The sequence below is a fragment of the Homalodisca vitripennis genome, chromosome 4, assembly GCF_021130785.1.
Source record: "Homalodisca vitripennis isolate AUS2020 chromosome 4, UT_GWSS_2.1, whole genome shotgun sequence".
In the NCBI taxonomy this organism is placed as follows: Eukaryota; Metazoa; Arthropoda; class Insecta; order Hemiptera; family Cicadellidae; genus Homalodisca; species Homalodisca vitripennis.
In genome coordinates, this window is record NC_060210.1 from 201,226,273 (window position 1) to 201,241,793 (window position 15,521).

The following is a 15,521-nucleotide window of genomic DNA, read 5'->3' on the forward strand; positions in this document are numbered from 1 at the left end:
TAACTCCATTGTTATGTTGGATTATTCTAAGGCCTTTGATTCAATGGACCATGAGATGCTTTTAGCGAAGATGAGCTATTATGGCTTTGACTTGAGCGTAGTCAATTGGATAAGGTCATACTTAGACTCCAGGCTGCAGTGACGCGTTTAGGGAGTGAAACATCAACCCCGCTTGTGAAGTATCGAGGCATTCCTCAAGGTAGTTGCCTAGGGCCTATTCTGTTCAATATGTACACAGCCGATATGCCAAGCTGTGTGCAAAATTGCACAGTTCATTTGTATGCTGACGACTCGCAGCTGCACTTGTCTTATGAGCCATCGCAGATGGTGTCAGCCATTGATATGATCAATGTCGACCTTGAAAAAATATTGGGGTGGTCAATGGCGAATGGGCTGAAACTAAACATAGGCAAGTGCACTGTGTTGCATACGGCGCCACACAACATTGTGCAGTCCCTCAGTGAAAGAGGAGTGATGGTGAGGCTCGATGGCCAGAGTTTGGCTGTATTTGAAAGGGCGAGAACTCTTGGCGTTGTGCTAGACAGTGGCCTCACGTTCTCTGACTATGTCACGCATGCCTGTCAACGAGCACTCGGTAGACTGAGGGGACTCTACAGATTTAGAGATATTTTACCTGAGTCTGCGAAGCTACGTATCATGCAGTCACTAGTCCTGTCCGTTTTTCGCCTACTGTTTCCCAGCCTACGGGAATAGCATTTCTGGAGAAGACATGCATCGCATTCAAAAGTTGCAAAACTCTGCTATCCGTTTCATTTTTAATTTGAAACGATTTGAGCATGTCTCTCCTTACAGAGATGCCGCTGGGATGATGTCGGTAGAGACCGTCTGCAGGGTCATGACGTGTTGCATGGTCCACAAGGCTCTTGTTAATCAGGAGCCTCAGTACCTTAGTGAGAAGCTCTCATTTCGGGATGAGGTCTCTCAGCGCAGAACCCGCCATGGGAATCTTCTTCACTTTCCCAAAGTTAGGCTGGAGTTGGGAAGGAGGAGCTTCTCTTATTTCGGCCCGAAATTGTACAACGACCTCCCACCAAACGTGAAACAATGTTCAATAGCTACATTTAAGAATAAGATGAGGCAGAATTTGCTTAATGTATAGATTTTATTTATTTATTTCTATTTAATTTTCATGTATATGTTGTATTTGACGATAGTTGTTCTGAAAAGCAGTTGTTCTGTATGTAACTGAGAAACGCTTGATGAAAATAAAGACAACATTATTATTATTAAAATTACCTGCACCTTAGCATAACCTCAAAATTACCCGCACTCTAGCATAACCTAAAAATTAAGTGTACCTTAGTATAACCTCAAAATTACCTTCATCTTAGCCTACGGTAAGGCTGCGGCTCTTTATAAAACAGTTTCGATTCTCGGAGAGGCCAACTATGACATCTGCATACGGTATTTTCGTACCACTGTGTATTATATATATCTAAATTATATCGTTCCCGATCAAGACTAAGAAGTGTTACTTGGAGCTGTAGTGAGAATAGACGGTCAGCTCCCAAGTTAAACTGTCAATTGTTTTCCTGGTCACTGATTGGACATTAAACAGTTACAAGTCTTCACAGAATATCTGCACTTATGTTGTAAACTATTTGTCTATTATTTTTACTCATATGTTTTATATAAATTGCATAGAAGTAACAAGAAAACAGTAGCAATAAAAGTGCAGTACTCAATTTAATACTACCCAAATGTATATTATATTTTTCAAAGTCGCCTTTACAAGACATACTCTTTTAAAGATAACAGCCAAATTATAGTGAATCAAATACAAATATTTTAAACTTTCAAAGACGTCTATAAAACGTATTATCTTTATCAATTGATTTTTTCGAATAATTTGGGAGATAAAAGTTGACCAAAAATAAGTTTGGCTGACTGATTAGTGGAGTCCTTAGACTAACTAAAATGCTAAAAGTTAGTAGCATTTCATCCCTTTGACTTGGGATGAATAAATGAAACATCACATATTTTTATAAATGATTATTTGAATTGAAAAAGAAAATAACATACTTTAAGTAAAATCGACCCATCTCCACTTGACTATCGTAACGAATCTTTCACAATACAAAACGTATTATTAAATGAATTCATAATAAATAAAAGTGTATCGAGTGTAGAATGGGAAGATGTAAATGATGAAAAGCTGTTGTGGTCAGTGACGGCTGACGGCCGCTGTTTCCCCTCTCGCACATTTCGTAATTTCCCTTGTGGGTTGGCGACTGCTTTACTTTTACGAAACGAATCACAAACATGAATAAAGCGAGTCAAATGTTCCGTGTCTGCCAGGAACTTTTGTCTGTACTGGAAACGAAAGTCAAGTAGAGTATAATCCAAACAATCCCATCACTCAGGTACCGGACATTGTGAAGCGATCTTTGCCGACTTACTGAACACAATTTTATAAAACATTATATCACTATAAGTGTGTACCTAGTGTTCTTTAGGATATGTTTTAATACTAAAATTAGACAAAATGTTCAAGTTGACATTGTGAGAATAAACGAGTAATCGAACAAAGAATTGTCATGTTTAAGTTAAAATATATTAGTAAAATAATTTTCAACTGAAACTTGTTTTATCTCTTTTTCACTCACTAAACTAATAACAAGTTACATAAGTTCATATAATTGCAACAGAGACACCGTTAGTTAATGTGGCTAAAATATATGTTTCGTATTTATCCCAAAACACGTTTCATCCACAGGTTTACAAAAGGAAGACACTTTTAATTTATGTCCATGAATGTCGACTTTTAAATACTCAATAAAACATGTGTAATTCATAACGTATTACATCGTGTCCAATGACATTGCGATAGAAAGAGAGTTTCGCCATATACCTGTACTTTGTTATGGTATTTCGAATAGTCGAAAGAAAAACATATCTATAATCATCTAGAAGTGACATTGACTATTAAATTGTTATTAATGTAGGAACGACGACAGTCTAATGTCCGATATATGCTACTTGCCCACTTGTTGAAGTAATAACACTATTATAATGGCAGTGGCTACAACGGGACAAGACAACGTTGACCTCAGTGCATGGATTACCGAGCAGGTACCAGTCAGGCCCACGTCTGATGCCGACTGTCCTCGGTGTCCCTTCGCCCTACACCGACTTCCGGTTTGACAGTCACGCAGAAAGACGCCATTGAACTGTCAGAAGGCATTAAGAGACAAATCAATGTTTGGTATGTCGTGTACAGAACAGGCTACAATATGCTTACTACTTTTTGCTCAATATGCTACCGTATGATACTAACTGTCCTTGGTCTGTCTTTTGCCCACCATCGACTTCCGGTTTGTCAGTCTCACAGTAATGGCTCCATTGTTCTGCCAGCAGGAATGACGGCCGTTGAGGCCGCTAGCATGTATGTGCCAGTTTGATCAGTGTTCTGTTCAAGATGCTATACATCTGATAACAACTCTTGTTGCACTCCCTTCAATATCGACTTCCGGTTTGTCAGTCTCACAGTAATGTCTCCATTGTTCTGCCAGCAGGAATGACGGCCGTTGAGGCCGCTAGCATGTATGTGCCAGTTTGATCAGTGTTCTGTTCAAGATGCTATACATCTGATAACAACTCTTGTTGCACTCCCTTCAATATCGACTTCCGGTTTGTCAGTCTCACAGTAATTCTTTATTCTGTCAGCAGGTATGGGACAAAATGACGCCCAATGGGGTCGCTACCACGCAGGTGCCAGTGTGCTCATGGCTCTACTCAAAATGCCAGCCGCCTGGTACCAGCTGTCCTTACTCTTCCTGTCACCTAACATCAACTTCCGGTGTGCCATACCTTCAAATGAAGTAAGTTTTACAGTAGTTCTAAATAGTTTTTAATTTTTATTTGTATGTTACATATTTCAAAAACATAAAGATAAGTATGACTGAGATTGTTTGTGATTTCTACACGGATTGGTTCTAAAATATGTGGAGAGTAGTGAACAAGAGGTTGCTAAAATCGCATCATAAAAAGTACAATAGGAAGGGGTAGGTGGACAGATTGCACGGAAGGCTACGAATGTAATTTTTTCTAAATTGGAGTTTAAACAGTGAGCAGCAAGGCCTTCACATGTTCACGCATGTGTTAGTTTGGGGAAAGGGTTATTGAGCAATGGAGGAGGTGTAGCTGGATTAGCTGCTCTGCAAACTCTGCATGGAATCCAAGGGTTACGGGTTTGTACGGTTTTTATCGTTCACTCTCTTGAGTGACGTTACCTAAAGAAAGCCCGTCACAACTGTACGTAGACAAGACGAGATGCTCGTCTAAATTCCGAGAAGTAATTGGTGGCGAGCCGCGGCCAATCACTAAGCGGACTTGACCCCAACAATTGCCGACTTGTTTGCCAATCACCACTTGACTCCTGCAACCCTGCCACTGTTGAGTCGCACCCGCCAATTGTCCAGCAGCGCCCGCCCGTTCCACGCTCAATGCTCAATGCTCAATTCTCAGCTGATTCACAATTCTCACGTGCTTGAGCATTGAGTTGCAAAGCTTCATCCCGACCTTCTTCTTCTTCTTCTTCCTTCTTCAAGAATCAACTTTCTGTATAACTTGTAGTGATGTAAGGATTGTATGTAGTGGATCTTTAAACTGCAGTTTCAGATGCATTAGGCAGTTTAGAATTTTACAAAATATCAAATGATGAAACAACTATTGTAAAAATATTTATGATCACTGAATTTTGTAATGATTCTGAAAACAGGAAAGGATTATAAGGATTCTAAAGGGCAATAATCATAATATACATATGAAGCAATTGGCAGTTTTCACAGAAAATATCATAAAACATATTGTAGATAAAAGTTTATTAAGGCTTGTTTATTAAGTTTATCTTTATTATTTGACAGTTAATATTTTTTACATAATTATTGCATTATATTTTTGAATCTAGCTTATTGTTGGATCAAGAATTTCGGAATTTCTTATATTTATTATTCTAAATTTTGTGCTTGCTAGAGATCGTTACAGGTTTGTTCTTGGTGGAAGCACTGCAGTTCCAGGTCGCTATTACAAATTTCAATCAAAGGAGGCACTACCCTAATGACTTAGTCCTAAAAATATTTTATTAAGATTCCAAAATTTCGTCTACTATGACAAATAATAGCAACCAAGATCGCCATTGGAAAATTTATATAAATAATCCATTTCATTATTAAGTCATTTTAAACCCAACAGGGCTTCTGGCTGGTTTATACCTTCCAGTTGAACCTACACTGGGCACAGCAAAAACTGATGTGTCACTTAAATCTGGGCAACCTTATGGATCTCCAGGAGTGACACATCACTAACTGCAAATGTCGAGATTCTGGGGTGCAAGGGTAATTCGATAGGTCTAGTCTACTGCGGGAGATGACTGTTGGAGTTGGTGGGGTTCGTTCTCTAAGTATCAGAGGTTCTTGCTAGCCTCAACAAGGGTGTGCCACCCCCGCCTGCTTTGACTGGATAGGCTGGTTCAGAGCTGGCCTCCCCTTCTTCAGGAGGGACATGACTGAAATGTGCACTAATTAGTGCCCTAATTCTTCCTCATGGATCTCGATAGAAGGCGGCCCCTACCTATAGTAATCTTACCAATCCTGAATATCCTGTCACTCCGGAAGCAGTGCTAAGGTTCTTATAGGACTGAGTGCAGTTTATAAGCTTCTTGTCCTAAGAGAAAAAAAGTTATTTGAAGGTCCAAGAAGAATAATTAAACAAACTCTTGATTTCTGCAATACAAAATATCTAATCAAAATTTAATGAATTTTGTTCCAGAGTAGACCGATATCCAACCTGTCAAGATCTTCCTGGGACGACTCCTGCAGCTACAGGGACCAAGGAGGAACTCCACACTCCTGTGACCTCTGGCAGTACGACACATCGGAGCTCAGCAACACAGTCAACATGATGGTATGGTCTAACAGCAACACAGTCAACATGATGGTAGGGTCTAACAGCAACACAGTCAACATGATGGTAGGGTCTAACAGCAACACAGTCAACATGATGGTATGGTCTAACAGCAACACAGTCAACATGATGGTAGGGTCTAACAGCAACACAGTCAACATGATGGTAGGGTCTAACAGCAACACAGTCAACATGATGGTAGGGTCTAACAGCAACACAGTCAACATGATGGTAGGGTCTAACAGCAACACAGTCAACATGATGGTAGGGTCTAACAGCAACACAGTCAACATGATGGTAGGGTCTAACAGCAACACAGTCAACATGATGGTAGGGTCTAACAGCAACACAGCCAACATGATGGTAGAGTCTAACAGCAACACAGCCAACATGATGGTAGGGTCTAACAGCAACACAGCCAACATGATGGTAGGGTCTAACAGCAACACAGCCAACATGATGGTAGAGTCTAACAGCAACACAGCCAACATGATGGTAGGGTCTAACAGCAACACAGTCAACATGATTGTAGAGTCCTAACAGCAACACAGACAACATGATGGTAGAGTCTAACAGCAACACAGTCAACATGATGGTAGGGTCTAACAGCAACACAGCCAACATGATGGTAGAGTCTAACAGCAACACAGTCAACATGATGGTAGAGTCTAACAGCAACACAGCCAACATGATGGTAGAGTCTAACAGCAACACAGCCAACATGATGGTAGGGTCTAACAGCAACACAGCCAACATGATGGTAGGGTCTAACAGCAACACAGTCAACATGATGGTAGAGTCTAACAGCAACACAGTCAACATGATGGTAGAGTCTAACAGCAACACAGCCAACATGATGGTATGGTCTAACAGCAACACAGTCAACATGATGGTAGAGTCTAACAGCAAACACAGCCAACATGATGGTAGAGTCTTACAGCAACACAGTCAACATGATGGTATGGTCTAACAGCAACACAGTCAACATGATGGTAGAGTCTAACAGCAACACAGCCAACATGATGGTAGAGTCTAACAGCAACACAGTCAACATGATGGTAGGGTCTAACAGCAACACAGCCAACATGATGGTAGGGTCTAACAGCAACACAGCCAACATGATGGTAGAGTCTAACAGCAACACAGTCAACATGATGGTAGAGTCTAACAGCAACACAGTCAACATGATGGTAGAGTCTAACAGCAACACAGCCAACATGATGGTAGAGTCTAACAGCAACACAGCCAACATGATGGTAGGGTCTAACAGCAACACAGCCAACATGATGGTAGAGTCTAACAGCAACACAGTCAACATGATGGTAGGGTCTAACAGCAACACAGCCAACATGATGGTAGAGTCTAACAGCAACACAGCCAACATGATGGTAGGGTCTAACAGCAACACAGTCAACATGATTGAAAGTTTTATGGAGCCCTCTCCAGAGTTGACTTTTCAGATTCAACTTAAAGAACCCGGTTTACATTTCTGTCTTATTATGCATTGCCAAATTACAAATTTTCTTAAATTTACTTTTGTTATATATTTTTTAAATCTACTAATTCGCTTATTCTTATCACTGGAAGTGGCTATGAACTTTACAATTTATTTTCAACTTTAAATAAAAGACACGACAATGCAAACAGCAAGTTTACTAAGTATGTGACGTTTCACGCAGATACCTCCTCAGCACAAATAAGAATTGTTTATCTTATTTCCTACAGTGTGCTTTTCTGCTATCTTATAAGACATTGCCAAACAAAGTAAATCTACATTGTACTCTTAAGTTTAAAATAGTAGAAGTGTTTTATGGTGGTGATAACCAGAGCTGTTAGTTCTTGACGTTTCTGTGTTTGTTTTACCTTAAACGTTTTCAGGAGACCCATAAATAGAAATGAATTAAGACAGATCTTCTCTACTGTACACATTTGTAGTGACAAAACACTTGTTTATTGCAGTTTGTAATGTATTTATCATATAGTAAATTGAATGCATACTTTTTAATTTATTTTACTTATCATAAATTGTTACTTTGCCTCCACAACATGTGACACGTCTATACAGAATAAAACAACAAGGTCATTAATTGTACTGAATTAACAAATAAACTAAAAATACCCTTGTCTAGCAACTCAACCAGTTAAAATCACTATGAAATTTAATTAAATTTTAAAGATTCACACAGTTTATTGGTTATAGTGTTAGTATATCAATAAACACACGCATACACATATTCAAATAGTTTTATTTAAAATTAGTTGATTTGATAAAAAAAACAGTTAATTTCAGCCTGTCTGACAAATTCTGTGAGACAATTCTCATTTTTAGGTTGTCAAGTAACTTATTATTAAGGGATCCTTTTTTAAAAGAATTAATCTACCAATTAGATGTCATTATTGCTTTTATCTTCCTACAAATAAGTTAATTATCTTGATTTTTGCAAAAAAAGAGAGTTGTTGACAAAAATTTTTTAAATTTCGAGGATTAAAAGCAGAGAAATTGATAAAGTATATTGTATTTTTAAATATACCTTGCATGAAAGGTCTGTAACTTAATTTAAATATTACTAGTTCGGTAAGTTAAAATGTTTGTTTTGGCAGTACACAATTCAAAGCAATTTTTTCAAACTAATTAAATAGTAAACACAAATCAGAGATGCATTACTGTGCAGAATATTTTAGACCAGTGTAGTATTTTTCTTGTATGAATAAATGTCAGAAAATAATAATAATAATAAATATTTCAGGCTTTACGGGGTAAATAATTTATAAATAATAAAAATAATAGTGGGCCCAAACTTCAACCATGTGGAACACCTAATTATATCTAGTTTAATCAAGACTAACATACTTATACAATGCTGTTCAGAGTTTATCACCATGTGTATTAAGATGTATAGAATCCATATATAATTTCTATGTAACTAAGTTTTATTATTAGTTATGTGGGATTAATATAAAAAGATTTTTAAAAAAGGTATGAGTAATAATTCTTAATATTTTTTATGTAATAGTTGCATTAACACTATATTTAAGTTTAATATTTTAAGTTTAAAAATTATGTTCTATAATACTATAAACTTTACGACATAGACTCTTCATTAAATGAGTATTTTCCTTAAAATTAAAGCAAGTGCATCGTGTTAGAACTGAAAGTCATAAAATGACAAGAAAACAGAGAACCTGATGTCATTATGGTGATTTATGACCTATGATGCCTCCTAAACTGTTCCAAGAGCCAGCAAGGTATTACATAGTCATGTCTTGATGGCAAACGACAACAGAATTGACAACATCTACTGAGACAACAACCACATTATCATAAACATGACGACTCAAGAGGTTGAAATGGAGCCTAGTTGTAATTTATGGGAGACCTGTTGAATGTTTCAGACACGTTATACTGTACAATACTGAATTCAAATTTCTGAATAAGATGCAGTGCATAAAACATATGGGACGACACTAATAATATTATTCTTCAAGTTATTAATGCTAAGCAATGCACATCAACATGGGGCAATATAATATGTTCTTCTACCCATTCAACCAGTAAGGCTCTTCAGTTTCTAAGGGGACTATCTGTGAGGAGTTGGTGGAAATTTCAAAATATAAACTTTGGTTATATTTTCCAGTGGAACCTGGTGTGTGATCGAGAGCTGCTAGCTACGTGGGCCCAGTTCTCGTTTATGTGTGGCGTCTTCTCTGGGAATGTCATTGGAGGATTCTTGGCTGACAGGTATGCTCTTCAACATACTGATTATTATTTTAATATGTAAGACATATGAAGAACTAATTATCTATCAAATTTAACATGTTTTAGGACCATCTCAATTTAGTGACCTCTACCAAAAGTAGCACAGTTGGAGATTAGTTTGTCTCTTATAATTAAGTCCTCAATCATTTTGAAGAATGATGATTTTGCTTTTAGGATCTATATTTATCTATATTATTTATCCACAAACTGAGTTTCTCACGAATTCCACTAGTTTCAGTGTGAATTTCACAGTACTAAAGACTATGTTTGGGATTATTTAAGAGTAATGAATAAAAAAGACTTTGCTCATTTAGTAAAATAAATTTTGTATGCAGAAAGTTTTTCTAAAACTGTTGACTCAATTTGTTTTTATCCACATAGAAAATATGTTGAAATTGGACTGGAATGATGCAGGTAAATTACACAGGTTATCATACTGTGACCAATACCACATCAGTTTACAGAGAATATGAGTTGATGATGAGTTGTGTCAGCCAGGGTAGGGCGCAAGCCTGTTCTGGTATTTGCGGTCTTACTACAACCCCTCATGAGTGCCGTAGTCGCAGTGGTGCCGTGGTTCTCCCTCTTCCTCCTCTTCAGGTTCCTGTTGGGGTTAGCTCTTGGAGGCACCATTGTCATCAGCTTCCTTCTAGGTCAGTATCACCTATTTTGTCTGTCTTATGTTTATTGCTTTAAATTATTTCATGGCACATGTAATTTAGTTTATAAAAAAGTATTTGTTTATTAAACATTCCTCAAATGACATAACAAATCTGAAACTACTGCAGGTGGTGAGCTTGGAGCTGGACCATGGAGGCCAGCAATCACAATCCTTCATCAAGTTCCGTTCGGCATGGGCCAGACTCTCCTCGCCTTGGCCGCTTACTTCCTCCGCGACTGGAGGGAACTTCAGATGGCTCTCTCTGTTTTCTGTCTCATATTTCTACCGTACTGTTGGTAAATAAACAGTTCAATCTCATTTTATCAGATGACCTATGAACCTGATTCTGTTCTCCTTAGAATTTAAAAATCTTGAACACAAAAAGGCCAAAAAGGCCAGATTTTTAATGCTGATGTCATTTTTGAATGAAAAGTTGACTCCAAATGACAAATAAATAAAAACATTAAATATGTCTTTTATAGTGATATTTAAATAAGGCATAGGCATTTCAGTGTATCCTGTCTATCTGTAGAAAATAAATAAAATCAACATTCACAAATTGCGTACTTACTGCCTTACTTTGTTTACTTGCCAGTGCAGACAGTATTCTCTTTGCCCAAATTATTATATAATCTAGAATTCTTCACCAGGAAGTATTCTTTTATTACATACTTGTAACTAATAAAGAAATAGGCTGGTAACTATTTTCTTGTAGTATGGCATAAAAAATAGTTTAGTTTAAATTGTATAAATGGATGTTACTGCATGCATTAGTGTAAGTTTATGATACACTCCTATCAAATTCATTCAGTAAAAGTTAAAAAAAGTTTATGAAAATGTTTAGCAAATCCTGAAACACCAAATGCTTTTGTATATAGTGTTTTTAAAATAATGACAATTTGTTTAATGGTCAGGTTGGTGGAAGAGTCACCTAAGTGGCTGATGGCGACAGGACAACAGAAGCGAGCTGAGCGAGTGATGGAGGTAATCCGTCGGAGGAATGGAGTCCCCCAAGCAGCTGACACTGAGATGCTCCCCATGACGGAGAAAAATAAAGTCCAGGTATCGTTGCTGGTGCTGGCATAAACACCTTTAGCCCTTTCTTAAAGTGTAGCCCTAGCCTGCTTGCTGCATAGATCTAAGACCTTGAGAAGTTTGTAGGCCTGGCTCCAGATAAATTATCAGAAAACAACAATGAACTTGAATTTGATACTATAAATACAGTAGCAAATTTACAACCAAACCATACATTAAAATAAACCAGTTAACTACTTATATATCTCCCAATCAGAACATATGTAAGCCCTCTTCAAGCTTGCATTGCACGACCATCTAGAACTTGGCCAGAACCATCCTATGGTAAGCTTTTGTCTGTGATAAGAATGATAATAAAACATTTTGCCAGAGTGGAACATTGCAAACTTTGGTGATGTATCCTGACCAACACTTTGAAAAACTTTTGTTAATGGCTTCATTTTCACTATCTAAATATTTTTCCATTGAGAAGCAACTAATTAGGTAGTTGAATTAATCACCATGGTCATCCATCATTCATTATCACAGGATAGACACTACAATGTAAATCCTACATGTTGTTTATGTGGCAAAACAAAGGAATTAGCTGAGCATAGCATATTGGACTATGAGGTACAAAATGAGGGAGGATAATAGTCTTGGTGCTCAGTACAGGCTACTGTTAGAGATGAAATTACAAGTATTATTAGTTGTAATGTCTTTCCTTTACTTAAGGATACAGGAGATTGGCCTCTAATTTTAAGTTTTAAGGGTATAACCAAGAGCCTAAGGCTGATGTTTACAAAATGACCAAGAGATCTAATAACATGTCCAACAGTAATGAAGATCTAACATAGAGTTAAGTAAGTATTAGCTAAGGAAAAGTTTTGCTTTCATTTCTGAGATGAATTATTCAAATTTTCCCTAAGTTGATATTTTGTTCCAGATTGTGAAGGCTGACAATGAGAAGCTCAACAATAATGGCGGAGTCGGCTTCTGTGATCTGTTCCGCACGCCTAGACTGCGCCACTACACCCTGGCTGTCTGGCTCATGTGGTACTGTGCCGGCCTCAGCTTCTTCACCATGAATGCCTACCAGACACAACTGGGAGGCAACACTTTTGTCAACGTCGGTGTTGGAGGTTCGTCACTTTCCAGATACACGCTAGAATGTCAAAAACATAGCCTGTTGTCTGGGGTTACTACATCCAATAGTTAGAGTACTCCCCTCCTACAGCCACACCTTCTTTCAGTGCTCTTCTCGCTTCATACTTTTTTATTATTTATGTCTTCAAATCTTGATGGTTACAAGTAATTTACATTTTTGGGAATAAATAAAAATCATTAGTCATGACTGTTGGCAGACTGATAAAGTTGTTTTTCATCATGTTTTACCAAGCAATGGACAATATTGGATGAATAAGCCAGTATTTGAATTTCCACATCTCAGGGCATTTTCATCGCTCCATGTTGATTTCTATTTAAACTCCAGTTTGTACAGTCTAAAATATTATCTGTAACTTTTAATGAATAAAAAAAAATTTTTTGTTGGTTTATGCAGGAACACACACATTTCAACATTTTCTAATATTTCAGGACAGTTAGGGTGCAAATCAATCTTCAATGAAATGTGATTATTTTTAAATCACCAAAAACTATTCTGTTTTGGTGTATCCCGTTATATCATAAGCGTAGGCTTTCCGTATCAGACCAGCAGTCGTGGATAAAGGATGATCAACTTGGCAGAACTTGAAGCAATGTTTTCTATCATAGTGAAATATTATGCTAGCATAAGCAGACAGAGACAGTGTATCTCACCAAGACGCAGAGAGGTGACACCTCAAGGTCAGAGTAACCGGAAGGATACTGTCTTACAATTAATGGTCTTCTGGGACAACAGCTTGCTCCAGACCAGGAGATGTAACTGGATCATACCTGTACAGGGGGACAGTTTCTCCAAAAGATACTCAACAGCATAGCTAAAAGCACTAACTCATTCATAAGTAAACAGCAGGAAGTATTTAAATACTATACAACTTTTGGTTTTATGATTTTTATAATCAGGAAATTCTTTAATGTGTGAAATTCTAAGGTGGATGGATATAAGAACATGTATCTTTTTACTACAACTCTACAGATTTATGCTTTATTTGTTCCAGGTCTAATTGGGGGAATTCCTGGGAATATTATGACGATATTCCTGGTGAGGAAGTTTGGAAAGAAGAAAGTGATTATTATTGCTCACTTGTTGGCAGCACTGTTCTCTATCTTGATTCCCATCTACGATGTTGGTGAGTGTTACCTGAATGGTTTATTCTATAGTTTTGTATGTTTTGCGTGGTCTACACAACAATGCCTACATTGTTACCATACATTGTGACCATTCAGTAATAAATGTAATAAATTAGCTCATTCCTCAAAATAGTTCATATGACATATTTTGTGATTACAGTACAATTATTTATTATTTACATGATTTGACTATAATAAAGAAAAAAACACTATGAATAATCATGAAAGAAATCAATTATAACTTTTGTTTTATTGGTTGAAATACTGTGATTTGTGAAGACAAATACAAACATAGGTAGGGAGAACAAGTTGGAGTCCTACAGGTGACCATCCTCTTGTATACCCATATTCATGACATAGGACAGGCCAATCATTATGCAACACACGATTGACAACTTCAAGCTAAATAGCATTTTATTTCCAACAGATCAACCATTACAATATTGAGCATATACTAAATACATTGTGTGAAGACTTCGATGGATTACGTCAACAAAGTACCTCGGAGTTGGCTCTCTGCAAATGTTGCTGCAACCCGCAGGATTCAGACTGGCCGAGTGGCTTTCATGTCTCTTGCTTCACTTCTAGATCCCAACACAGGGCTGTTTGTTTTCTATCTCCCTTTGGTTTGTTCGGAACACTGTCATGATGCGCTCCCTTATCAACCAGACACTGGCGACTACATCAAGGTGCAAGCTCGGCACTTCTATGACTCGGCTGACTCCTCAGAGTGGGATCACATCAGGGCCTGGTCTCCCCGTGAAGGCCCTGCTCCACTGCACAACCTGAGACGCCCCAGACCATAGCTAGACGATCCTCCCTAGGCGCTTCACTCATCTAGACTTGCCGTCCATCCTCAAACTCTGCTGACCACGTACATCTTCTTCATTATTCATCTACTTGTTATCGTCTTGTCTCCAATAACTACATTTCAGCATTAACTAATGTGTGTGCTGAAATACATTGATGCTTTGCTCTCCAGCAGTCATTGGGATATTTGTTTGAGAAGATGCTCTAAGGGGAACCACTCCATCTTCCACGGTTCAGTTCACATTGTGTAAATAAATAAATAGCAAACAATAATAACAACAGTTGATGTTGCTTGTAAGAGTGCTACATCATGGACAGTAAATGTTTTCATGAGCAGATTCACACTGTCAACAAAAGAACACATGGTTACTCTAAGAGCAAAATTCATATTTAACTGGTACAAGTATGGAGACAGTAAATATATTGTTGTTTATCCAAATATGTTAGTGTCCCACCTTCACCTGTGCTGGTGTGACGTGTGCCTGTGCTCTTGCCTTTGATTCTGAGCAGTGACGATGCCTTCGTTTTCTTTTTTAATTCATAATTTTAGTAGCAGTCCCATGCTGCAAGTTCTAACACTTATGTACTAATTGTCTGTCCCCCCACATGACAAAGAGGATAAATTTCAATTCTTGAAACGTTGTGTTATACATTTTGTAACATGTAACGATCCTTTCAAACCTTCCATCATCAATAACAACCTTTAAACAAAGGAAATTGGTTCTTCTAGGTTGCAACTCTATTTCAGCTCTTATGGGTGGTTAATATTTAAGAGAGTTCTTTTTAATTATTTAGTCATGTGGCACGTGTGTCGAATTTCATCTTTCTAGAACATTGGAAAATTGGAAAACATAATATAGTTTTTTAGGGTTTCCATTTCTATTAAATCCCCATAAATTTTTTTCTGTAGATAAATTATACTAATTGAGACTTGTGTTCTTGTGTTAAACACACATGTGCTATCTCATATGGTGTGATAGGTGGTGATATAAGTAACTTATCTTAAAACTATGTTAGTACAATAATACTGTACTTGGAAAACTAAATAACAGGTAGATTTAC

General features: G+C 37.5%; 1 protein-coding gene across 2 annotated transcripts in view; it reads left to right on the plus strand.

The window, feature by feature from the left end:
• LOC124360902 (organic cation transporter protein-like) overlaps nt 1–15,521 on the plus strand; it is a 90,850-nt gene that overhangs the window by 59,508 nt on the left and 15,821 nt on the right. Inside the window, exons 2-9 of one of the 2 annotated variants that reach the window (XM_046814892.1) lie at nt 3,691–3,842; nt 5,791–5,925; nt 9,561–9,664; nt 10,181–10,335; nt 10,471–10,639; nt 11,258–11,405; nt 12,304–12,499; nt 13,517–13,648. In XM_046814892.1, coding sequence (XP_046670848.1) covers nt 3,693–3,842; nt 5,791–5,925; nt 9,561–9,664; nt 10,181–10,335; nt 10,471–10,639; nt 11,258–11,405; nt 12,304–12,499; nt 13,517–13,648 — 1,189 coding nt within the window. In that variant the 5' untranslated portion in view covers nt 3,691–3,692. Of the gene's footprint in view, nt 1–3,687; nt 3,843–5,790; nt 5,926–9,560; nt 9,665–10,180; nt 10,336–10,470; nt 10,640–11,257; nt 11,406–12,303; nt 12,500–13,516; nt 13,649–15,521 lie in introns of both variants that reach the window. The other variant, XM_046814893.1, reaches the window with a different exon arrangement.